A 27,568-nucleotide genomic window follows, 5' to 3' on the forward strand; every position below is an offset into this window, starting at 1 on the left:
TCTGGATTAGCAAAGACATTTTGGCCTTCTCTAAAATGATCCGCCTCACTAGCCATTACCTGAAAGACTTTGTTTTTAACAGGTCAGCAAGCCGGCTAAGGCCCTCTCCCCCTTTATTTGGTGCAATAAGTCATAACCATAAATGACAGACCTATTTTCCGCAAAGTCTGCATTAGCAAAGGAATTTAATTCATAGATCAAGTGATTGTGGATGGCAATATCCTCTCTGCAGAAGAATTTATGAACACATTCTTACTGCCAACATTCCCTTTGAATCAATATTTCAATTGAATTAATGCATGCCTAGATGCTAGCAGTAGAAATAGTTCCCAGCAATTACTTGTAGATCCTCCTGATTGTGTCTCATAGAATCCACTGATGCAAACAAAGCATCCAACCTCTACAAGGTTATAAGGTCAGAAGGAACACCCAATATTGTATGGTCATCTGACTGGCAATGGGAAGAAGATTGTGGAACTCAATTGGGGGATGAAATGTGGTCCATGATTTGGTCCAAGACACACATTATATCCACATCGGCAAACCTAACCCAGACCCTTTACTTCTTCATGCATAGAGCATTTACCACCCCCAAGAAATTATTTCTATATAAATTGGCAGATAACTATTCATGCTGGCCATGTCAAACCACCTCTGGGTCCTTTAGACATATGTTCTTTGAATGCCCCCTGGGAAATACATTTTGGAACCAAGTTCAGAATTTCCTTAGACGGATATTCAAAATCTCTTTTCCCCTAAATTTAACTAATATCCTACTTGGTAGCATTGCTCTCAAAGAGGGCAAGATTAAGTCATCCTTTGTTATCCTTGACCTGTTCATATTTCTGCCCATACGTCTAATTACATAAAATTGGAAAGATTTCACTAAAATCTCCATAAAAGGTTGGTGGAATAACATATGTGCGGTCCATAGACTAGAGAAGTGTATCGCTAACTGACCCGCTCTCTCTTCTAGATATGATAGAAGATGGTATCTCTTGTGCTGATTATTTAAATACAAATGTTTAACCACACCTATATTGTGAATTCTATTTACAGCTATTTGGTTCTTTCGCTTTATCCTATCACCTATCTGAGATAAACCTCCCCCCCTTTTTTCCCCCCTTTCCCTGTTTTCCCCTAGAATCCCCTTTTCTCCTCTCAATCAATCTGAGTAATTTACATATATGTTCATGAATTTATGATAACTCTGTTCTTAGTTATTAACACCTTCAAAGTTAATGAATTTCGTACAATACTTGTACCTAGCTGTTACAATATAGAATATTTTTAATGATCTGAAATGTTGGGACTTGTAATGGACAGTGCATATATACTCAGATTGTAACTGTTTATTCTGGTACTAAATAAAATAAAACCCCTTAAACTAAAAAATAAAGTTACTGGAACATATCATTTATGCACATAGCACATTTGTGAAATATCACCTTGAACTACAATGAATCTGTTGAACAAATTAATAGCGCAAGTAGCTCTAAAGTATCCCTCGTATGGAGCATTAGTATGCGTTTTCAAAGTATGCATATATATCGTATTTTTATTTACTTAAAAACAGGTATTCATTCACAGAATCCAACATGTGAGAAAATTACACAAAATATTCTAAGAAGGGACTGTTCATCACTTCCATAGGAAGACATTCTGTTGAGGCAAATCAAATTATCTTGCAGGTGTACTAGACTTTAGGAGTTCCCCAAGCTGTTTCTCTATTGCTGTCCGATGGACCTCAAGCTTCAGTATCCACACAAGCAGTCTTCTATCCCAGGAGCTTTTCCACTGCGATCCGGGCATTATAGATGCAGTCATTCACAGACACTCCTTCAAAGGAGGCCCCAATTAGACTAAGAGGCACACAATTCTGCTTTACATATCCAAATATATTCTCTGCCGAAAAAGAATAAATTAATTGGTTAACAGGCAAATGGAGAAAAGGTCAATTTGTTTACGAAATCTCAATAAAAAACAGGTGTTGCTTAGAGATTGTTTTACATCTGCCACTTTTTCCATGGTATTACATGAATTACATAGGCGTTTCAATACATCTCCAAGAAACTGCAAATAGACAATTATATTACATGCATCAAAAGCTTTATGCAGAAAGCCCTATTCAATCAGTCATGTTAATTTCAGATAAAGCAGTTATATCACAAAAAACAAATGAAACAGTTTCATCATGAAATACAATAAATCAAATAGACAGAATTTAAAATACAGATCCATTTTAAAATGTTCCTGAATGGTATCCTGTGGTTTTCACAACAGCATTGACCTCAAAGTGATTTACTTAAAAAATAAGGGGTTGTGGGTTAAGAGGTGAAAAGGGGGTGGGGATGGGGTTGGGGTAGTAGTGTATGGGAAGGAGGAATAGGGGTCCAGGAGGATAGCTCAACGCGCCTGAGTTGTAAGCAAGACAAACCATAGCAACACAGGTTTGAATCCTGGACTCCCACTTAGAAACAGGTCCCCTCTATTAAGCGTGTTATAAAAGAACAATTATAAAAAAATATAGAAAATATTTTAAAAAATAATAATCGAAGTTACATTTGGAGGTAATTACTTTGAAGTAATTACTGTTGTCGAAATTACATGGAACCTTCCTGAATGGTTCCTTCTCTACAGTGGTCGTCTTAAATAAGATAACATGCATCATACAATTTGTGGGGAGTCTGCACACAAGCAAAACAATAAGGCTGGATGACAATGTGTGTGTACGTATTTCAGCATAGACGGAACAAAAAAAAAATCAGTAAATGTAATAGGTCCTCTTTTGGAGCGAAACATGCAGGATAGAACATTTCAAGGGTTTACGAGACCATACTGCATTACTGCTCTAAGTGGCAAACAGGTAAATGTGCTTTTGTTAGAATGGTACGTTCTGCAAACTTGTTAGCCCATAACGGATACTTTTGTAATCAACCTGGGAAATTATTACATGAATAAGGTTAAAATGTATAGTTTGTTTTTTTGTTTCTCGAAACATCTCAAATGAAAGTTGATAAATGGGTCTTTAATGGGGTTGCCACAGTTAGGTTCAGATTAGCCACACTATAAAAACATGCAAGGCATTCAATTTTCCTAAATAAAGTTTTGACGTGTTTATTTATTGGTATTTATTGGTATATAGCTAGTATGCTTGCAAGATTAGAAGGGTTCATTCGGCTTAAGGGTTACTCTTTAAACTCAACCAATGGTATATTGGGTAGAGAATCGGATCTAAGTCCAACTTCAAATGGACCTCATAATTGGAAGCATACTGTGGCAATCCAAGCACCTTTTTGATGAAAATGTTTTTACCACTTGTAAGTCTGAAACATTAGAAAAAATCCACAGTGAGGAACCGTATTTGGCAATCTAGGCTGCTTTAGTTTAATAAACTTGGAGAATAAGATTCATTGGCTGACTCTTAAACCGGTCAACCCCACCTAATGCTTGTTTAAACCGGATTACTTGTTTATGAATATGCCATTCCCTTATTAATGTTGTTGAAAAATTAATGCCCAAGTAATTGAATACACAGACCTGTGGGATTACAATATTCTTTCCATACATATGGTCCTAATCATGAGTTGGACAGTGTGGTAAAAATGCGGCAGTAATAGCGTTACTGCTGCATTACTGCACCGCACAACTACGAGTTTGGGGGAAAGTTGGAGGATTCACCTCCAGCTATGAGCTGGCAGTAAATCAGACTACTTTCTGCCCATCTTTGGCATAATTACCGGCGCAATAATTCTGCTGAAAATGCCCCATTGAGTCCTATGGACTAAAAATAAATGGGAACTTGCACCACCACTTGTAATTCAACGGTTATACCGCTGGACCAATTAGCGGTAACAGTATTCTGGCAGATTTACTGCCAGAATACCACCCAACTCGTGATGAGGCCCAAAGTTAGTAACTTAATTCTTTCATCACCAGTACGGCAGCCCATTACTGCAGATTTCCCCTCATTGACCTGCAAGCCCCAGTCACTCATAAATTCAATGTATGCCAATATAAAATGTTGTAATGGACCAGGGGTACAGGCTATAAGCACCGTATTATCGGCATAGGCTAGGTAAAGGGAGTTTTAAAGTACCCATTTTGAGGATCTCAGTTCCTGCCTGGATTAAAACATTACACAGCCCATTTATATAACGACAATGGGGCCAATAATCAGCTCTAGCGCACACACCAGTATTGACCTCAAAGTAATCGGTACAGTGGCCTAGAATGACACTCATCACACATGCCATTGCGTTATGGTGAAGGCTAAGGAGCAGTTCTAATAATTCAAAGGGACCATTTAGTGACACGAGTACAGACCAAAGATGAATAGGATTAACTTTGTCAAATGCCATTTTCAGGTCCATAAATAACAGATAAATGGTTTCTGTTTCCAATACAGAGAGTTGGCAATGATCATGTATATGTGATAGGTGTAATGCTTGTTCAACCATGCCAGCTCCTAGTGTAAACCCCAATTGAGTATTATCAAGGATTTGATTATTGAATACCCCTTGCTCCAATCTAACAAGGAGTACTTGACCGAAGATTTTAAAAAGGGAACCCAACAATGAGGTATGTAAGAAGCTGGAGATGATTCTCTGGCACCCTTTTTCTATATGGGGTGTATAAATGCTGACTTTCAGGACAATGGTACAAACTTTACGTTACTAATGGCACTGAAACATATAATCAAGACAGGTGCTTAAAGTTCAATTTGCACCCTGAACAAGTTTAGCTGGTACTTCATTTGGGCCAGGGCAGCAGTTAAACTTTTGTTTCATAATTGCAGCTGTCTCCTTGTTAATTGAAAACACAATAGATGTGAAATCCATATTCTCAGGGCGTCTCAGGTTCATTGCATCTCCAGCAAGCACAGAGATTTAATTTCCTGTCAGGCTAGTTAGAACACAATATAAAGAAGGTTTAAGTTACTTACCTGTAACTATTGTTCTCCGGCATGGGTCTGGCATGGATTCACATGCTCATGAATACTCCCTGTCGTCAGGCTGGTAACCCTCAGTAAAAGAGAAAAAAAAATCACTTTCACTTTAAAATTGTATTTCTCCTCTAAACCAATCACTGTCCTCTGGGTCATACTGCCCCCATCCAATGACAGTCCTCTCCCTAAGCCCTGCCTCTGACAACCATCTTCAGATTTGGTAAGCATGTAAGCAGTATGAACCAAGAAGAGCCACAGCGGGTAAGGAGGGAGGGTTTGCATGTATCCATGCCAGACCCATGCTGGAGAACAATAGTTACAAGTAAGTAACATAACCTTGTCTAGCATGGGGTGGGGATGGATTCACAAAAAGTTGGTTGTTCCAGCTTCCCAACATTTGTGGCCAAGTAATGGAACCTCTGGGTCGAATAGTCCTACTGGACCTTTAAGAAATCATTAAAAACTATGCTGTTCACCTAACCCGGTCTCCTACTGTCTCCCCACCCCCTGAGGCCGAATAACAAGCAATGAAGAGCAACCAAGTTTTACCACCATTCTCCTGTATTGACCACTGGTGCAACTAATTTCTCATGTACTTCAATGTATCAATGTTGTATATATTCGGGTGCTGCTATGTGTAACTGTTTTTATCAAGCAGCACCTTGATGCCTAAGGGCTTAGCGCGCTATACAAATGTAAAAAATAAATAAACAAATTGGTTGCTTTGCACCACTTGGCCGACTCGGGACTCCTCCCTGGAATTCCTGTCGACGCAGTAGAACCTCGTGAAGGTATGCGTGGACCTCCAAGTAACAGCCCTGCAAATGTCAAGCAGAGGCACACAAGAGAGAAACGCCATTGTTGCTGCGATGGCTCTGGTGGAGTGGGCAGCCAGCCAGTCAATGACAGTGCATGATGCAGCCAAAGAGCCACCTGGAGATGGAAGCCTTCGACAAGGCCTTTCCTTGATTTACAGGTCCAAAGTTGACGAACAACTGAGAAGTCTCCGGAAATGTCTTTGTACGTACCACGTAGAACTTCAAGGCACGAGTAACGTCCAGCGAATGCAAGACTCTTTCCGCTGGCGACGACGGATTATACCAAAGGTTCGTTAAGGTGGAAATGGAATGGTACCTTTGGTATAAAGGTGAGGTGTGTACACAGTACCACCCTTGAAGCGTGTAAAGACAAGTAAGGCTGCATGCAAGACAGGGCCCAAATCTCCCCGACTAGCATGGCCGAGGTGATCCATGAGAAAAGCGGTCTTCCACAAGAGAAACTTGAGCGTGGCCTGATGCAAAGGTTCCCATGAGCTTAGTTAGCACTGCATTGAGTTCCCAAGCCAGGACAGGAAGCTTCACCGATGGGAAAGTCCCTAAGAGTCCCTTGAGGAACTACTTGACCAGTCTGCAAGCCAACAGCGAACGTCTGCCCGGAGACCTGGTGTACCTGGGTATGGCAGCTAGATGAACCTTGATAGAGGCGTGAGCAAGTCCCGCTTTGGCCAAAGAAAGCAAGCATGGTAGAAGTCGCGGGGCGTGACACACAGAGGGGTAATCTTCCGAGTCCGGCACCACACAGAGAAGTGTTTCCATTTATGTCAGTAGCCCTTCAACGTTGACAAGGCTCTGGCCCTGGCCAGGATGTGTTTACATTCTGCGGGTAAAGCATACACTCCAAACTCTAAGGCTGTAGGAGCCATGCCCTCAGGTTCAGAGACTATGGGTTGTGATGCAGGATCACCCCCCTTCTCTGATGAAAATGTGCAGGGACAGACGCAGCCTGATGAGTGGGGCCACTGACAGACGCAACAGGTCCGGATACCAGATTTGTCTCGGCCACGTTGGTGGGACAAGTATTATCCTGCAGTGGCACTGTCAGAGCGTGTTGATCACAATTAAGAGGAGTGGAAATGGAGGAAAAGCATACAGGAACCGTCCCTCCCACGGGAAAGAGAACACGTCCCCCATGCTGTGCACTTCGCGAAGAGATCGATCTGTGGCTGGCCCCATTTGCCGAACAGAAGATCCCACTGATCCTGATGAAGTTCCCACTCGTGACAAGAACGCAGCTCCCTGCTGAGCAAGTCTGCAATGCTGTTCTTGACACGCGTTAGGTGAAACAGGACGAGGAACATACCTTGATGAATGGCCCAGCGCCACAGGTCCTGAGCCTCCTTGGAAAGTGCCAGTGAGTGCGCCCCCCCTTGTTTCCGGATGTAGAACATGGTGGTGGTGTTGTCTGTGAAGATCCTCACCACCTGGCCCTTCAATGACGGCAGGAAAGACTTGAGGGCCCAGAATATGACCTGAAATTCCAGGACATTGATGTGGAGGTACTTCTCTTCTGGTTGCCAGCGGGCTCTGTTATGCAACCGTCTGGTGTGGGCTCCCCACCCCTCTAGAGAGGCATCTGTGGTGACCGTCTCCTGGTAAGGAGGAACCTGAAACTGAGTCCCCTGGATGAGACGCAGCCGTACATCCCAACACTTTATTGCCCGATGGAATTCTTCGCTGAGGGAGATCTTGTCTGCAAAGTTCTACGATACTTGCATCCACCTTGCATGCAGGAACTCTTGGAGAGGTCTCATGTGTAGTCTGCAGAGGCAGACGAGGCTGATGCAGGAGGACATCATGCCCAGCAGTGACTTGATGGGCCGCACCGTCGCCGTCTGAGCCGATGACAAGTGCTGCATCTTGCCTTATATGGCTCTCACCCTCTCCTCTGTGGGAGACGCCAAACACGTCACTGTGTTGAGTTGGACACCTAGGAACAGCGTGTCCTGAGATGGCGTCAAGCAGGACTTTGGATAGTTTATGGAGAACCCCAACTCTGTCAGCAGGCATACGGATCTCGATGTGCATTTGCTTGCTAGAGAGTGTGAGCAGGAACGCACCAGCCAGTCGTCCAGGCAGGGGTATCCGTGGATGCCTTGTACACAAAGATGTGCTGCCGACGGGGCCAGGCACTTCATAAAAACCCTTGGGCCGACTTCAGGCCAAAGGGCAAAGCCTTGAACTGGTAGTGCTGACCTTCAACTACGAATCGTAGGAACTTCCAGTGTTTATTGTGAATGGGGATGTGGAAGTAGGTGTCCTCCAGATCCAGCGAAGTCAGGAAATGTCCTTGCTCCAGTTGGCCAAGCTTGTGTTGCAACGTGACCATCTGAACCTTTTGGGACTTTAAGTACTTGTTGAGACGACGTAGATCCAGGATCTGCCGCCAACCCCCTGTTTTCTTTCGAACCAGAAAGTATCTGGAATATACTCCGGAGCCCCGGAGACGGTGGGGGATGGGTTCTATTGCTCCTTTCTGTAACATGGCCCGCACCTCCTGCAGAAGCTGTGGTCTGTGTTGTTCTTGTCACTGAATGGGTGGAATAAGAGGACACCTGCGTTGGAACTCCAAGGTGTGTCCCTGTCTGAGAGCGTCCAGCACCCATCTGTACGTGGTGATCTTTTTCCATGTGCTGATGAACTTCACCAGCTGGCCTCCCACTGGGGTGCATAAGCGGTGGCCTGAGGCGGTCCTCCGCTGCCTTGAGATCGACCTCTGTATGCTACTTCGTAGAGGAGCGTGAATGCTGCCGGTACGTGGTATTACAACCCTTGGAAGATCTTCCTGGTTTTCCTCTGGATGAGCGAAAGGACGACGGCCGTCGCTGCTGTAAGGTTCCATGGGAGTGTGCCATCTCCATGTTGGTTTTTATTGCCTGCAAAGACTCATCGACTGCCTTGCCGAAGAGCTTCTCCCTGTTGAACGGCATATCCAGTACCTTAGTCTGAATGTCCTGGCAGAGGTTTGTTGCCTTCAACCAACCATGCCGACGCAGGGAAACCCTGTTCCCCTTCTGGCGGAAAACTGTGTCCACGATGTCCACTGCCGCTGTGATGGCATGGTCCGAGGCCACTTCTTCTTGTAAAAGTCCTAGTGCCTCAACCTTCTCAACTTTGGGAAGGAAGTCTAGAATAGGACCCAGCCTGAACCATAGTTCCTGGTCATATTGGGACAAAATGGCTAGGGCGTTAGCTGCCTCAATAGTTTTTGTGAATTGTGTTTGGATCTACTATCTCCCATATCATATTTCTGTGTCAACAAAATTGGTTTGTTTCAATTTAACGCCACTCAGGGTGACTGATTCGAAATTTTTGATTTTATTGGTGTTATGCACAATTAGTACAACAATAAGCCAATGAAGTCCAATATTTTCTGACAACATTGATCGTGCAAAAATTAATTAAATTGACAATCCCGTCCTACATACACAAAAAAGTTCAATCCCACCTAATCACATATACTCACTCATACTCATAACCTACTGGGCTCACAAACCACATACCCAATACATTTCACACTAAGCAAATATGTGCAAAATAGCTAGACATGTGCAAATAACACAATGTAGTGCAAACAACACAGTTCCAATATCTATTGTCGGGATGAATGCTGTTATTAGAGTCTGGCAACATAATGAAAAATATGATTTTCCCAAAACAATGTTTTAGCCTTGGTTGCAGCTCTCAACTGCATCACTAGGGCTTGAAAGGTTATTTAGCAGTCCTTTAGGTGAACAGATGTCATTTCATACTGGCCTACTCGTGTTTCGGCTGATGGTTTTGATAATTTGGCAGAACAAGCCTTCATCAGGGGGGCAGAGAAATTTGGTATATACAAGATAAGTGCAGTCCATATGTCAAAATGTAGAGCGATGTATCTCCAAATGGTAGCCCAACATCTCTTTTTGAAGATGGCTTCACTGATTAGTTACTATACAAAGATGCCCTTGATCGACATCTTGCTTCACATACTCCTAGTTCCTAGTCATGCCAATCCAGGAAAATTAGGACACAGCCTTTCCATTCCATTGCAGTGCAGTGCTTTCATTCAATAGATGGAAAAATAACAGCACACTCTGCTCCACTGTGGTGTCACAGCCCGCAGCTCACAGATGGTACCGGCTGTATATAGTATCCTCTTGCCCATTGCTTCCAGCTTCTTCTCCTCCTGGTCCGGATGGATCATGGCTGCCAATGATGGGTTCGTCAAGCACTTCCTGGCTGCGGCCGATACCAGTGAATAAGGTGAGGGCTGAGACCTTAAGTACCTGGGAGAGGAATCTGGAGCCCTATACTTTTTCTCCAATCAGTCACACTTGGTCGGGGTCATACTCTGGTTTTTCATTAGCGCTAGGCCTTCCTCCTAGATGTGGTCCAGGAAGGGAACAGACATGATGGTCTTTCATCTCGACTCACGCCGCTGGTATAGGAACCCTTCTTTCTTAGTCTCCTCAGAGACCAACTGAAACAGTTCAGAGGCCCTTGACATGATGGAATGAAAGGCTCCAACTTCGTCCAGTGGGGAGACCCTATGGGGTTTGTCCGCGTGTGGCATTTCTCGTTGGTGCCCGCAGATGTGTTCGTTTGCAGAGCTGGGGCTCTGGGTGGGATCGTCTTGCAATGAGGTGGTGGAGGAGTCGGATTATGCCGAGGACCAGCACCCCCTTTCGACTTTGTCTTCCGTGGGGGGGAGCTAAATCTCAGAAGCTCCTGCATGTCCCCTCTGCTGGATTTCTGTGGCCAGAGTCGTCAGAATATCCAGCGACAAATCCCTGGGTCTAGGGGTGAAGGAGCCAGTGGTGTAGGGCCCATGTGATCCTCCCTCATATAGCCACTCCCAGTTTCAGGATCAGGTAGTGGCTGCCATCCCCGGCCACATGGGAGGAGGTCATCGGAGGGGAGTCAGTGACGTCTCCACCGGATTCATCACAGGCATCCTACTAGACAGGGGGACGAAGTATAGCTCTGTTGGGAGATCTGAATGCTGGGTTGATGTTTTGATTTCCTGGTCACTGGTTAAATGTATGATGATCGTTTTTGCAGCAAGGGAATAGTGCTTTAACAGCATGATCCCCAACACTTTGTGGTGGAACCAGAAAAAGCATTGTAGCAGTTCAAAAAGACCGACAACCTCCTTGATGTACACCCAAACCTCTCGTTAATGCTACATGTTCGACATTGTGTCAGTCCAGTCCCAATTGCCTGGCTGTTCGTTTTTTGAAACAGTTTGTTTACGATTGAAAACACAAAAACAAACAACGTCCAGTACTAATACACACTATTTCTGCTGTGTGGGGGCTAAAACATTGTTTTGGGCAAATCATATTTTTCATTATGTTGCCAGACTGTAATAACAGCAGTCATCCTGACAACAGATATTGGAACTGTGTTGTTTGCACTACATTGTGTTATTTGCACATGTCTAGCTATTTTGCACATATTTGCTTAGTGTGAAATGTATTGGGTATGTGGTTTGTGAGCCCAGTAGGTTATGATTATGAGTGAGTATATGTGATTAGGTGGGATTGAATTTGTTTGTGTATGTAGGACGGGATTGTCAATTTTATTAATCTTTGCACGATCAAAGTTGTCAGAAAATATTGTACTTCATTGGCTTATTGTTTTACTTATTGTGCATAACACCAATAAAATCAAAAATTTCAAATCAGTCACCCCGAGTGGCGTTAAATTGAAACAAACCAATTTTGTTGACACACAAATATGGTATGGGAGATAGTAGATCCAAACAGTATAGATAGTGTGTAACCTTGCACAATTAATACAGGATACATTATACTTTTGGGGGAGGGGGGGTCAAAGTTAACTATTAATTCTGCCCTTCATAATATGTAGTCCCCACATTACATACGTACCTTGTTAAACTAATTTGAATTGCAATCAAAATGCTCATGAAAGTAACTGCCTACATCCTGTCTTGTCCAATAGTTACTCCCTAAAATACTCAAACAATCTTCGCTTATAGCAGGCTAGCATAGTCTTTATAACTCTCATTTCACTGAACTATTCACATTCTTTAATCCCGGTGATGTTGCTGGATATATCTTTTAGGGAATAATAAGACTGCCCCCACTAATGTGGTGTGCAATGTTTGGAGTCTGTGTCATGCACAAGCTAAATTCTTAGATGACCTACAACCAATGCGACTTTTACTGATTTCCTCGACGACCCTCTCCCAAAATATCCCAGTTTGTGGACAAAATGGGTTGGCACATGTATGATTATACAATGGACACTTATATGCCCATTTTTGGGGAGCCTAATGAACTTGAACGTAATGGACTGCATGGTCCGTTTCTGCAGAGGTTCTTTATTTCACAGTTGTAGTGGGAAAAGGCACGGAAATGTGGTTCTTCGTGCGTTTCCAGGCCTTTTGCATCACCAACGGGGAAATAAGCGGTAACGCTGGCAGCATATATGTGCAGGGCAGCCAGAATTACAATGAATCCCTATGGATTTCACCAGCTTATTTTACTTGCAAATAGCAAGCAGGAATCCATGGGGGTTCAAGGATGTTGCCGGCATCAAACATGGATATGGGCATAGATACTGTCTGTTTCCCGTTAGGTAGGAATAAAATACATGCCTCATTACGACCCTGGCGCTAATGGGTTAACGGCACCACAAAAGGCTGCGGCGCCGTTAACCCATTAGCACCTAATTACGAGGTCCCTTTGTGGGACCTGACCTTAACGGCTGGGGACCTTCACGGTAAGTACGGTACCGCAATTTGCGGTATCGTACTTAGCGCCTTCGCCCTTCCCATTATGCCCTATGGGGCAAAAATAGGAATGGGAAGGGCCATGGGGAAATGGGGAACTACCGCCCGCCAACCTTGGAATGGGGCGGTATTTCCCCATTTCACCATGGCGGACACGTTACGATACCAGCACCAACTATGGTGCTAATAGCGCCATGGTTTAGCGCCGGTATCGTAATGAGGGCCATGGAATTATTTCCTGTTCTATTAGTGGAATCCAGAATGAAACGCGACGGATGTAAAAAACAAGCAGAGATCACGCTTCCACCATCCCTTTTACTGTTTAATTGAAAACTCGGCTTTTAGAAAGGTGACAACTACCCAGCAGTTTATGCTGTATAAATCGGAACTGACAGTTCAGAGGAACATCTTTTGTCCGCCTTCATGCTGTGAACATTGCTCATCTGTTGTTTCACAACCTACACTGGAGTTCGGGATCATAACAAGTATTGCCACTGAGGAAGTCCATGAGGAATCCTAGAGCCTCCTCAGGCTATCATAGGGCACAGATTACCAACTCCCTGCAGGACCTGTTAAGACCCTGAGGTAAAATGAGCAAGGATCTTTACACAGTACAATTGTAGGTCGGTGAATGCATTGCCTGAAATTAAGAGACCAAGAACTCAGAAAACATATGGTCTAGTGAGAAAGGCAAAGATGACACAAAGGACCCTGTGCTCTAGAAATGTATCTAAACCATAGCTGCCTATTTCGCCCTTTCCTTACAGCCCACAGATTCATTTGCTAGCGTGCGTTACAAACTCTACCCCAGACAGGAAGTCCATGTGAATTATATCACATCTTGCTACACTGTTAAATTGGGGCAGTACTGCACGCACAAGTAAACACATCTGGAGGTTTGGCAGTGCAATGGCGAAAGGTGTGGGAGATGGAGGCTTAAGGTGCAAGTTAGCGCTCATTAGTGTAGCAAGGAGGAGAGATGCAGGAAGGAGGAGAAGGAGAAAGCACCAAAGAGGAGAGGAGGTGATAATGGAGCAAAGGAGGCGGCGAGAACATCAAGGGGAGAAAGAGTAGGTAGCAAGAGTGGTAACCAGATTGGAAAGTGGAGGCACCTACAGAGTAGCAGAAGAGTAGAAAGGAGGGGAGTGAGTGGATGAAGTGAAAACCTCATTACAGAAGAATACCGAGGAGGTGCAAAGGAGGAGATAGCAGGATAATAAGGAAATAAAGTGGAAGAGCAATCCAGAGGGGAATTAGAGAAGCCAGGTTATACTTCAACAAACTGTTGAGGCGGAAAGGAGGAAAGCCGGACAGACACAGGAGGGAAGGAGGGAGTTCACCAGTACAAAGGAGTTAAGAAAGTGATAAGAAAGCAGCAGAGATGAGGAGGGAGTGTTTAGCCAGAGCCAAGTATCTGAGAAGACACCTGTATTGTGGGGAAGGCCGAGTCCAGACTGAGATGGGGTTAATCACAACTTCATAGCTCATCGTCATGCCGTCAATCATCGATTGTTGGCCCCATCAAAGGTATCTATGATGAGAACTAGACAGGCAACATCATGTCAAGGGTCACACATTGGAGGAACATTCTACCATAACGTGTTTAAAGTGGGATCACCAGGGGCTGCAACTGGCAATGTCAGTTCATTATTCCTTTTTTGGAAGCTTGAGTATTTTGTTTTGCGGTCTTTAGATCTTCAGAGGACGACTTAAACTAGATATAAAGTAGTATTGGTAAACATCTCTCCTCTCCCTGCTGTTAATGGGAGGCACCCTACAATCTCTGCCTCAAGGCATTTGACAGCCTCTCCAAAGGTCTTCATCCACTATTGGATGAGCACGCGCTCAAATTTCTACCAAGTAGGCAATGGTATAACCCCGAGTTAAAAGCCATGGAATAACTTAAAATAAAATATAAACATCTTTGGTATGAAAACAGACAATAGTAATCAAAAGAAAAATCATACTCGCTATTTGGAGTTATATAAAAGGCCACTCTATATAAGAAAAAAGACAGTAGGCCATTAATATCATGTATTCTCGCTTTTTTTGTCAACTAATATTGCCACAAAAGCCATCTGGAAGTATGACCCTACAATTTTGGTGTGTGAGGTGGCCACTAAGACCCTGTGGTGTTCCTGATCTAGAAACCAAAAGGAAGACTAAGCTCAAGCCTCAGAAGATGTTCCAAGTACAAAGAATGCTGCAAAAGGCAGCTCAAAGGGACGTTGCAGTACACATGCTGTCCATGGGCTCTCTGTCCTGGTTTCTTTCAAAATTCTTTGATCAGAACTTTGTGGGTTTATTTATCCACACATGGAACACATGGTGGGAAGGGTGGCGTCATTGGGGCCCATACAAGCATGTAAGCCTGTTCGATGCAGCCACCTAAAAGCCTTGAACTTGCATGTGAGTGCATTGTACAGTGCTGTTTGCATATTGCAGCCCATTGTGAATAATACACAACAAATGAATAGACCTCCTTCCCAAAAGCAGTTTGGTAAGCACACTTGCATTTTCTTTTGTGCGTGACAGCCTTCACCACCAGATTTTTCGAATTGACATTTCAACCGATTATGGTTAACACTTATTCAACTCCTTGTCTCGCATGCCTGCCTGTCTTCCAGTAATGGTTAGATGGACTGCCACATTTTGCAGTCCGCCGATTCACAAATTAGCCTTCAGCCTTCTGTGGTTTCTATGTAATGAACGACTTTATGACTCATGTATTGATATATTTTTTCTTTTAAGTGATTATAAAGGTTTTTATCATCCATAATGTCTTTCTGAAGCCAGTTTTACGATGCGTGTGTGCCAGAGCCCCTAAACTCAAAATCTGACAAGTTCCTCCGACGCTAATAAAAACAATACTATTACAGAGATCCAGCCAATTTGAACTTTGAGCTCTGATACCTGCCACTGCGTTTCATTAATGGTCCATAGGAACGAACAATGCAATGGGATTTGGGCATACATTATTAGAAGCTGTTGACATTACCAAATGTGACAAAGCAGCTCATGATATCAGAAAATGAGTTGTGCCTCCTTCCCGAATACCACAGTACCAGGTCAACCTATACAAAATAGAAATAAGATGACTAAATGACCGGTCAGTCTGGCAGAAAATGTAAAGCATAAGAATTTCCCTCTCCGCCACAGTTGAAGAGAACTCTATGGGGTACAGCTATAATGGAAGCAGTTAATGGGTATTTGTCCACCTTAGAACCTATGTCAACCTTTACTCAGTTTGTGATTACTCTGCCTTGGTTAAAATAATTCTGGATGTTGAGGTTTTCCTGGTGTTGCCATGCTTCTAGTTGAATGAATCTTCAATACAAAAATTAATTAGCATTTAACTACACCTAGGAATGATTTGTCTATCTTAATTTCAAACTATACGCAAACTAACTCACCACCTACTTCCATAGTAGTTGCTATGAAAGATCATGTTGTGAAGTTATGTGGTTGAGCTCATATTGAGGTCAATAAAATGTTGCAACTTCCAGAGAGTTTTGCTGTCATCCCACACTGTATCCTAATTTAATACCAACCTGTGAATGTATTTCATTGAAAACTGATTTAGTCACCAACTCAGGACACCCCCCATACAGAAGGCATGTGATTTATTTTATTCAAATGAAAATATTCTCCAGTGTAAATTGTATTTACTCATCTCCATGATTGCATTCTATATATCCTCGTCCTGAAAAATGTGCCCCCTTCATGATCGGTCCTTCATTCTAGAGCCAACCATTTGTTTACTCAATAAATAATTTAATTGATTGACATGTACCAGAGGATCTACCAGAGGATGGTGTTTTATTAACCCCTTCTGCTCTTCTTATGGCTCTCAGAATACCATGGCTAAGGCCAAAGAGGAAGCAATGTGTAGTGGTCTGTGTGGTGTTAATGTTTAGATCTTCTAACCTACTTAAAAAGGTACCAAAGGTGAGCAATCTATTGTCTAACTTACCTATGTCTATGCTAACTTTGGGCTACTTTAATCCTTCCTTGTTTGATAGTGATTTGGGATTAGGTAGAGCCAATTGGCTATAAGAAAGGTAGGTCGTTTTAAACAAAGCAGATAGGTTGTGTCTACCAAGTGTGAATAGGACAGCCTTTTTCCCGCTTTCTCTAAGACAGCAGTCTACAACTCCCATCAGCTCTAGCCAACTCCGTCCCTTTAATGAGATCAGGCCGAGTCATGCACGTAATCCTAACTGCACTCACCTGCCACTCTCCCTGTCCGGATAAAAGGTGGCATGCACAGGCACACCCTGAGTGAAGCTGCGTACGAGAAGGAGCAGATCTTCCCGGGCTGATGCGAACCAGGCTATCAAAGTTGGAAGGCCAGGGGACTGATCAGCATATGCAGAGAAAGAGAGAGTGCCAGGCGAGAATTCCATACTTTCGGAAAGCCATAGCCGTTCCAAGACTGGAATCGAGTGAGTCAGACAGAAAAACTTTAAACGTGCTTCCAGGCGGTCCACTCCCCTCCCGGTTGAATGATGAAGTCGGGGAGGAGCAGAGGAGGCATTGGTAACGGCCTGGACAGCTACATGAAAGGCATTGAAGAAAAAACCCAATTAACACGACTGGCGAGTTATCGAAGGCAACAATGGCCTGGTTTTGTTAAAGTCAAGAGAAACTGTAGCAAGAGTTGAAGGCTGTGCATGTGCCGATAAACGCGTAATGCAAAAGGCAAATGCTCAACTGTGATGAAAGCATACAAAGTAACAGAGTGGTACTGCGACGCGGAATTGCAAATTCCAAAGTGTCTGTAAAGTGTTTGAAGTTGTGATAAAGCGGGAAAACGTTATGAACTTTGAACTGGTACGCCAAGAGGGCGAAGGAAAGCGGATGATACCAAGGAACTGCAAGTACCAAGAAGCATTGGTGCTGAGAATTGATGAAGATTGTTCAACTGTTTGGTTACCTGAGAGGTCGAAGTGGTCATAGAGAGGTCTATGTAAAATTCTTGCAGTTTCAAAAGTCTTCGACAGTGAAAGTAAAGTAAGGTAACATTTGCATCGAACTGTCTTGGGTAAGCAAACCCCCACACAGAGAAAAGGCAGTCTCGAGCCCGGCAGAGAGAAGCCTGTGTTGAACTGGTTGAATGGTACTGTCTTGGGGAAGGGAATCCCCACAAAGAGAAAAGGGGGTTTGAGCCTGGTGGAGGGAGACTCATGTGAGAAGTAAAAGTCAAGTGTGAAAAGAAAGACAGGCTTGAGCCCGGCAGTGGGAAGCCTGTGTTGAACTGTGGTAAAGTACAAGTTAAAAGTAGAACTGTGCATTTGTGGCAAGGCAGACGAAGCCTAAAGACCATCTATGGTGAACTGTCAAAAGCTTGAAGCCCAAGCCTGAACTGTTGCATTGAACCAGTAAACCAAAGTGTACCAGCTTGATAGAACCGTGATATGATATATGATATGGCATTTGTAACGCGCCTATACACAAGTGTTTCAAGGCGTGACGAGTAAAGGAAGGGGGAACAGAGGAAGGACAGAGACAACGATCTTACTAGGCCAAGTGACATTGAGATTGCGCAAGTGCAGGGGAGGGCAAAAGTGCCAGGGGAAAGGACAGGGGCAGTGCTGTACATGGGATAAAAACAATAACAAGAAGTGAGGCCAGCAGGTGGCAGGTGCAAGGGTAAGTGCAGACAGAAGGTGTCCAAAAGTGCAGGTAAGAGCACTGTAGGGTTACAGATACAGACCCAAGCACAAGGGTTTCCCGGAGGCAGTGCGGGTGTGCAACTGGGCGGGTAGGGACCTGGGTCCGAAATTAGAGGGTAGCCAGGTGACCAGTGCAGTATCAGATAGGAAATCAGCAGGGGAGAGGAAGAGAGAAGGCAGAAGCAAAGACGAAGGTCTTGATGTGCTTCTGGAACAGGAGAGTGGTTCTCCTCGAGTTTCAGAGAGGCAGGGAGGCTGTTCCAGAGGGAGCCTCCAGCTGAAGAAAGATCTACCACCAACTCGTTGCTTGGAGAAGCGGCTGACCCTGAGGGATTTGGAGGTGGAGAAGCGAAGAGCTTGAGTAGGAAGGTATTTACAAAGAGAGAGGTGGAGGTATTGAGGCTCCAGGCCCCAGAAGGCCTTGTGAACAATGCAGAGGGTCTTGAACTTAATCCTTTTGGCCACTGGGAGCCAATGCAGAGATTTCAGTGCTGGACAGATACGATCCCTGGGCTTGAGGCCAAGGACAAGTCTTGCAGTTCTGTTCTGGATGAGTTGCAGAGGGCGGAGAGTAGAAGCAGGTAGATTTACCGCGGCGCGGCCTACCCCCTTGTCCCTCCCTCCCGAAGATATCCTGCAAGGAACCCTGCCTTCTGCAAGGACGGACCCACACAACCACGGTAAGCCCGAGGGCTCTTTTCCGGCACCTCTAGCTGGAACCCAGAAAACTGCACGCTCTAGACTTATTTGGCACTCTCTAACAAAGGCCCCTATGCAACCCCTGTTGTACTTCGGTAGTTGGGCTGTTTAACCCCTTCCCTCTACCTTGCAGCTCTATTGCACAAGGTTAACCTGACATCAGACCTCACCTGATTTTGTGACTCAATTCGTGTTGTGCCTTATAGTCGCCAATAGACTACAATTGACCTGTGCCTCAATCTGTGCTGTACCCTATGGTTGCCATTAGACTTTACCTGATTTGTGCCTCAATTTGTGTTGTGCCTTATAGTCGCCAATAGACTACAATTGACCTGTGCCTCAATCTGTGCTGTACCCTATGGTTGCCATTAGACTTTACCTGATTTGTGCCTCAATTTGTGTTGTGCCTTATAGTCGCCAATAGACTACGATTGACCATTGCCTTAATCTGTGCTGCTGCAGATAGTACTTCACCTGACTTGTGCCCCTGCCCTATGGCTGTCATTAGGTATAACACTGCCCTAGCCACTTTATATACTGCAATGTGCTTCTAGTCGCCCTGACACACTTAGGTGACACACTACCTAGCTAGCCTTCTACACTTGCCTATTTTGCCACCGCTTTGCCCACATAGAACCTAGCCTGGTTCTCGCCTAGATCACCTAACTGCCAATATACAGGTCTCTTTACAGACTGCTCAGACCTCTCTGGCACCGAACCACTAGCTACACGCCCTTGCATGCAACCTAGTCCACGCCCTTAGTTTGAACCTGGACTTGCCCACCCTCTCATCCCTGTCCACTACCAGAATGAAAATCACCCATTACCAATCTCTACACATTGCTCTGAGCCTCCTTACCACCTTGGCATTCGCAACCGCGGACTCACACCCTGCTAAAGACAGAAACATGAGACTGAGGGCAAGACTGTCCTGTCTTCATGAACCATCTTCCTACCACAATCACAGAGGATATATCGATCTAGCAAACAAACGCTCGCAATACCCCAAACCTACCACCCCTCGCCCTGTTCCTATATCTACTAACCAGCCACCGTCTCAAAGAGTTGCCCCCACTAAAAATAAACAACCCCCCTCGACTCAACCAACTAGTACCTTATCAATAATTGGTTCTCTCATTAATGCAAGATCCATGGTCGCCCATGCTACTGAGATCTCGGACACCCTAACTAATGAAAACTTAGACCTATTAGTCATAACCGAAACATGGCTCCATGACGCGGCTGGCCCTGCCATCATGCTAGCTATACCAGACGGCTACCAACTACTAAGAGTCGATAGACCTAACACTAAAGGTGGCGGCCTAGCCATCATTCATAAAGCTACCTTACCTATCAAACTAGCTACTACCCTGATATTCTCATCTTGTGAACTCCTCACTGCCAAATTGCACCTCTCTTGCAACCGGACTCTCACCTTGCATGTTATCTACAGACCTCCTGGACCATTGGGAACCTTTGAAGACGACATAACTAGTATCATAACCAACAATACTAAAGACCATGCTCAAATACTATTACTGGGAGACTTTAACCTGGGCTTTAATGACAGCAACGACAAACATGCCCTATCTGTCGCCTCACTCCTGAATGACTACGCCCTATCTCAAAAAGTCTCCTCTCCTACTCATGCCAAAGGTAGAACCCTAGACTGGGTTGCTGATCGGAACTGTAACATCAGCATTACCAACATAATACCACAATCCTGGACTGACCACCACTTAATTGTATTCAATGCCTCACTAGACCTTATCCGGCCCAAACCTATACTCATGGCCCCGCCACTTCCCACCAGAAGTAAAAAAGACATCACATCAGAACAACTCCTACCCCACCTTCTCCCTACTCTCAATAACTTAGACAACATCACAGACCCCACGTCGCTTGTAGAAGCTTACAACAGCTCTATGATCAAGGCACTTGACTCGATTGCCCCTACCAAGCTGCGCAAAAGCAAACAACTCTGTCACCTTAACAACTGGTTCACGCCATACCTGAAAGACCTTAGAATCCAAAAAAGAAAGTTGCAGTCTATCTGGCAACACTCACCCACTGAGGAGAACAAAACCAAATTAGCCACCCTCGCCAAACAGTATAAAAAGGAAATCATAAGTACTAAAAGAAACACCTTCAATGACAGAATCTCCAAAACCAAATCAGACACTAAGGAGCTATTTTCCATCCTCCGTGAAATGGAAACACCCATAACCCCACCTGACAACATTCCTAAAAACAAGCTCTGGTGCACTAATATACAAAATGCCCTGGCGGGTAAAATCAGCTTGCTCCAATCTAAAATTGCTAACAAAAAAGCTTCCTTGCTCCTGCCTACAGAACCCATATTGCAACCTCAGCTCCTCCCAAACCAATCTAACACCCCTCACCCATTTAGCTTCAGAAAAATATCCATATTGGAGACAGAAAAAATCATACTATCTCTAAAACCCTCCAACTGTAAAGGTGACAACTGTCCGGCCCAAATTATAAAAGATGCAGCTTGAGACCTAGCACCCTTCATTTCGAAACTCATTAATGCATCCTTTAAGTCTAATCTAGTACCTAACAACCTCAAACAATCCTGGGTGCTTCCCTTGCTAAAAAAACAAACACTTGACCCTGCTATACCAACTAACTACAGACCCATCACTACTGTCCCTTTCTTACTTAAAATTATAGACAGAGTAGCATACCTGCAAATCCAGGACTACTTAGAAACTAACAATTTACTAGGATCACGGCAATCTGGCTTCCGTCCCCTTCATGGCACTGAAACAGCCTTGATTGACCTCAAGACCCAAATTGACGAGTTGAAGGACAATGGTAAAACAGCGATGCTACTCCTCCTTGACCTATCTGCGGCCTTCGACTTGGTAGATCATGCAGTCTTATGCAATCACCTAAGCTCAGCCGCTCATTTCTCAAGTGATGCCATAACCTGGGTACAATCCTTCCTTGCAAACCGGACAATGAGAATCTTCTCCCCCTCAGCAGCCGCTGATCCCATACAAGTTTCATGCGGTGTCCCCCAAGGATCATGTGTTTCTCTGACGATGTATAACATCTTTACTAAGCCCCTGTTTGATAAGCTGGACAGACTGGGTGTTGTCTACACTAATTACGCAGATGACACTCAGATTCTAATCCCCCTTTCGGGTAACTTCTTGGAAGACACGGACTTAGTAAATAAGATATATCTCCTCATTCAGGCTTGGATGGCATCCCATGGCCTCTGCCTGAACGACGACAAGACTGAGCTACTGATCATTGGCTCAGCGTTGGCTATCAAAAAACATGACCCTAACTATGCCTCATTTAACATCGACAATAACGTCATCAAAGTGATGCCTGCAGTCAAAACCCTCGGGGTTTATCTTGACTCAACGCTCACCTTCAAAAAACAAACGAACTCTCTAGCATCCTCCACGGCATATACTTGCAAATTGATCCGAGCATGTAGACCTTTTCTAACTGAGACTAGCTGCATCACATTAGCCAATGCTCTCATCATATCCAAGCTGGATTACTGCAATGCCCTCTATGCAGGCTCTAACAAGTATATCCTTGACAAACTACAAACTCTCCAAAATAACGCTATCAGAGTCGCTTTAAATATTCCTAACAGAGCCCACATCTCCACCTTTAGGAAAAATATCCATTGGCTAAAAATCAAAGACAGGATCACCCTCAAAATACTCTCCCTCACATCCAAATGTCTTAACAACATTGCCCCCCCCCTATCTGGCCAATAGAATCCACAGGAGAACCTCAAACCGTCCCACTAGACTGACCAACGCCTTCACCTTAGTGATGCCTAGATACAAAAAGAGTACAGCCGGCGGCTCTAGTTTCCCAATCATAGCTGCGCAAACTTGGAACAAACTCCCTTTGGATCTCAGAATGGACCAACCTTACTCTAGTTTCAGGCGAAAAGTCCTCACTTGGATCCATGCCAATGACACTTAGCTTGACCTTCCCCTCCCACATAGACACTAGACGTCTGCAACCAGCTGAATGACATCCGATCAACTAGACTGAACCGTAGTTCCGCATTTTTTCTTCTTTTCCTTCTGCTTTCCTTCTATACTTACCTTTGATCTAACGTGAACTGTATAAACTGCACTTTTTCTTGATTTAACTGCGAACTGCATAAATTGTATTTCTCCTGTAACTAAGTTCTTAAGTAATCTTGTACTGTTTGCGCCCAGCTACCCCTTCGGGTTTGGTTCTGCGCTATACCAAATAAACAAACAAACAAACAAACAGGATGTTGCAGTAGTCCAGCATAGAGAGAACCAGAGTTCTAGAGACAGTGAGCTTATGGAGGAAGGAGAGTAAAGGAAGAATACCTCTGATGAGGCGCAGTTGGTAGTTTAAGACGTCAGAGATGTGAGGGGAGAAGGAGAATGTGGAGTCGAAGATGACCCTGAGCTTCTTAGCCTCACAGGAGGGAGCAGTAAGAGGGCCAAGGGAGGACGGGCAGAGAGTGACACGAAAGGAGGGTGCAGGTGTGCCGATGCGGAGAATCTCTGTCTTACTAGCATTAAGGCAGAGATCGTTGCGGCACACCACTCCTGGATAGCAGACAGACAGAGATGAGAGAAGAGGTGGCAGAGGGGAGCCTAAAAACTAGCTGAGTGTCATCCGCATAGTACTGAAAGTTGGAGCAGAGAGCAGCAATGCGGTGGGCGAGAGGTGCCAGGTATTGGTTGAACAGCCATAGAGAGAGGTTAGACCTCTGGGGAACACCACAGGCAGAGAGTCAGATAGAGGACAGGAAGGACCCAAGTTGGACCTGGGAGGGTCGATCAGAGAGGAACGAGGTTAGCCAGACCAGGGCCTGATCAGTGGTACCCAGGTCATCACAGAGACAATTGAGCAGGATGACATGGTTGACTGTGTCAAAGGCAAAAGAGAGATTGAGTAAAATGAGGACAGAGGGGAGATTAGAATTCAGATTATAGAGCAGGTCTTCACAGATGTTCAGGAGAGCAGTTTCCGTACTTCTGGCTGCTCTGAAGCCAGACTGATGATCATGGAGACAACTAACAGATTCAGTGTGAAGATTACGCTGGGAGATGGCCAGCCTTTCCAGGAGTTTGCCCAGGAAAGGAGTGATCAAGATCGGACTATAGTTAGCCAGGCAGGAGGGGTCAGCTGAGGGTTTCTTGAGAAGGGGGTGCACAAGAGAGTGCTTCGGGGGGGGAAGGGAAGGCTCCAGTGGTGAAGGAGTGGTTGCAGAAGTCAGCCAGGGCAGGAGCAAGGGTGTCAATGTGGTCCTTGATGGTTTTGGAAGAACAAGGAAGAACCTGTTTTGACAAGACTTTCGTAGATCGGACTTGTCTAGAAACCTCATCTGGGAGAAATGAGGAAAGGAAGAGAAAAAGGGTGCCCATCCACCTATCCTTTTAAGAAACTATCGAGACCTCATGCTTTTGAACGTGGGGAAGGGAGTTTCTACCTAAGCCATTCTGACATTTCTTTTGAGACACTATTTTTCTTTTATACATTCCCTTTGCACATGTGTTATTTAAGAAGGAGGGTAAGGTTTGTTTTTCTTTAGTATAGGCCTTTTTATTTTTGTTTAGTTTTGTTTATTACTTGTAGAGTGCACGTAACCCTGAGGTATCTGGGCGTTTAAACATAGCAGGATAGTTACAACTACATAGAATAGAAGATACAGTTACAAACATATTTACATAGAGAGAAAGGAATGGTAGACATAAATATGTTACAATTACAAGAGCATAGCAATACAGAGTGATTGGGACCAGGTTACAAAGTGGTGACATGTGGGGATAGCTGGAAAAGCTAAACGAGGAGCCAGTCTTTCACTTTGGATCTAAATGTCCAGAAGGAGGGTTCTGCTCTGATGGTGGTAGGGAGGGAGTTCCAGCATTTGGCTGCTAATACTGGGAAGCTTGACCCCCCCCTGCTAAAATAAAATACCCTGCTGTTTTCAATTTTGACTAGACCGACTTGGACTACTTGTGTGTTATTGGTTTAATGGTCGAGACTACTCCCATTCTAGAGTTAGAGCCAGTTATGAATTCCTCCAACCTTATTAAAAAACAAAATAAAGGTTTTAAAACTTGCATCTATTGCGTCTACTTTTGATACCATGCCTTCCTTATAACTAGTATGTAAATAAGATCTTTCATTTTCACAATATGCCGTGTGCTATGTTTCCTAGCATACATTCCCAGTAGGCATACCTCAGGAGACTATGGGCCTAATTACGAGTTAGGCGGAAATTTGGTGGTAAATCTGAAAAAAATAGCCCTGAGGAATTACTGTTACCGCCACTTGGTCAGGTGGAATTTCCGCCTGATTACAATGGGCGGTGGAATTCCCCATTTATTTTGGGTCGATTGGACCCAATGGGGCTTTTTTGGCGGAATTACTGCGGCAGAATTATTGCCGCTGTAATTCTGCCAGTTATGACGATTTTTCAGTGTTGAGTGGGACGATTTACCTCCAGGGTTTTCCTGAAGTTAAATCCTCCACTGAAAACCCAAACTCATAATTTGGCTTAGTGGTAAAATTGGCGGTAACTCAGTTACCACCAATTTTACCACTTACTGCCTAACTCGTAATGAGGCTGTATATCTAGGTTGATTCCGCCTTTGGCTACTCTGTGTAATTTCAGACCAAAACCACTGTATTTTCTCACAAGACCAAAACTTATGAACCATGAAACCATGACTAATTTATGTCTCAAAAATATTTATAGGAAGTCAGGGAATGATTCTCCAGAAGAAGGGTTTCTATGTTAGGCCTCAAACGCATTGAGAGGCATTAATAGCCACCAGCTTACCTTGAAGGACATAAACTATTGATATTCGTGCTTTTTGACTAATACATTTAATGATTTGGAGTTTATATATTTGATTGCTGTATGACTACTATAAAATACTACTTGTTTTTGATTTAAGAATCATTTATTTTTTCTATTAGATAATAAAAAATTCTTTTACATTTTAGAGAGAAATATTTGTTTATTGTATTGTATATTTGGCTAAATATTGAAAGGCTTTATCCTGTTAGATACTGTGTGGATATTGAACAGATATTTGAGGGGCTCTGAGCTGAATTCCCCTATAAGTCCTTGCCCTGATAATATTTTACATTACTCTAGGAATTAAATGAATTATTTGAGTGCACCCTCTCCTTTGTCTATAATGTGTGTCTTAATTCAGCCACAAATGAAGTTGCTCATGGAGTACCTCACGGGTTCCCCCCTTCGTCTATCCATTTCGATGTGTATCCATTCCTGCTCTTCCATCTTCTTAAGATCTGTGACATTAGTGTTCAGTCGTACGCTGATAACACTCACATATACAATGGGGTTGAGGGGAAAGAAGGTGATTTCTCAGCAATCCAAGCATGTCTTCTTTCAATGAAAGAGTGGTTGGACAAATACTAACTACAAATGAATGGGGCAAAAACGGAGGGGATTCTTTTGGGGGCACAAAATGGGTGTTCTTTGCAGAACATCTCTATCCCACCTTTCCTAGGGCTTTGATGTAGAGGGATCCTTGATCTGTAGTTTAAGACTTCTGTAAGCAGTTTATTTCAGCTTAGATAATGAAGAGTGTTTTCTTTCCATTGCTCTGACCCAAACAAAGCCACGACGGTGAGTCTTCTATGGGATTTCACGGTCAGCTCTGCCACTCTGTGCTTTTATCTTTTGGTTGATTTAAACCATTATTTTTTCATTTCCTTTCAGGCACCGTGGTGCGGGACTGGGCACCTTCCACTTGCATTCACGCTACACTGTAGCAAATGTATTCTCAATTTAAAATTTAATTTTGTCGTCCTTTAATCTACCTTTCTCCATTTATTTGTTCCTTGTATGCCAGTACAGTGGCTGAGGGTGCCTGGCCTCAAAGTACACTGAGGCCCGTGCTCGGTCTGTACTGGTCTTTCTTTTATTTATTTCCTGCATATATTGACTGAGGACAGTCTGTTCTAAATGCCGATAGGCAGTGAGAATGAATTGGCTGTTGTGGCGCTTTAGGCTCTTCATTCCGGCACTCCTGTGGATTTCACGGTACGGTTCTGCCGCTGTGTGCTTTTATCTTTTGGTCGATTGAAATTATTATTATTAGCGTTCACCACGTTTTCATTTCCTTTCAGGCAATTAAAACCGGGCCGTGGTGCGTGACTGGCGCTTCTCACTTGCTTTCACACTACCCCGTAGCGAATGCATTTCTAAATTAAAAATATTTTTTTTCTTCCTTTAATCTACCTTGCTTCATTTACTTGTTCCTTGTATGCAAGTAGGCAGGCTGAGGGTTACTGGCCTCAAAGTACATCAAGGCCCATGCTCGGTCTATACAGGTCTTTCTTTTATTTATTTCCAGCATACATTGACTGGGGACGGTCTGTTCTCACTGCTGATGGCAGTTATACAAGACTACGGTTATACAATGCTGCTACTTAACAGGTATGTATGCAGACAGCGCAGAGGAAACGAGCCTGTCGCACCGAAGTTCCGGCAAAGTTAAGCCTGTCTGGGCCCATCCCGCTAGTCACACAACAGGCATGGGCTAGGTTGGTCCAGTGTCCCCCGGGCACTATACTGTACAGTCCTGGTATGCCGATCTGGGATGCGCCTTATCTGGACCCATCAAGAGATCCAATACTGGCAGCA

The 27,568-nt window shown here is 44.1% G+C and overlaps 1 protein-coding gene across 4 annotated transcripts in view; it reads right to left on the reverse strand.

The window, feature by feature from the left end:
- Window positions 1–1,529: 1,529 nt before the first annotated feature.
- PPOX (protoporphyrinogen oxidase) overlaps window positions 1,530–27,568 on the reverse strand; it is an 867,939-nt gene continuing 841,900 nt past the window's right edge. For all 4 annotated transcript variants that reach the window (XM_069607175.1, XM_069607174.1, XM_069607177.1 and 1 more), the window contains exon 13: window positions 1,530–1,905. In XM_069607175.1, the coding sequence (XP_069463276.1) occupies window positions 1,778–1,905 (128 nt within the window). In that variant the 3' untranslated portion in view covers window positions 1,530–1,777. The remainder of the gene's footprint in view (window positions 1,906–27,568) is intronic.

This window comes from Ambystoma mexicanum, chromosome 1p (genome assembly GCF_040938575.1).
Source record: "Ambystoma mexicanum isolate Mex_15411 chromosome 1p, UKY_AmexF1_1, whole genome shotgun sequence".
In the NCBI taxonomy this organism is placed as follows: Eukaryota; Metazoa; Chordata; class Amphibia; order Caudata; family Ambystomatidae; genus Ambystoma; species Ambystoma mexicanum.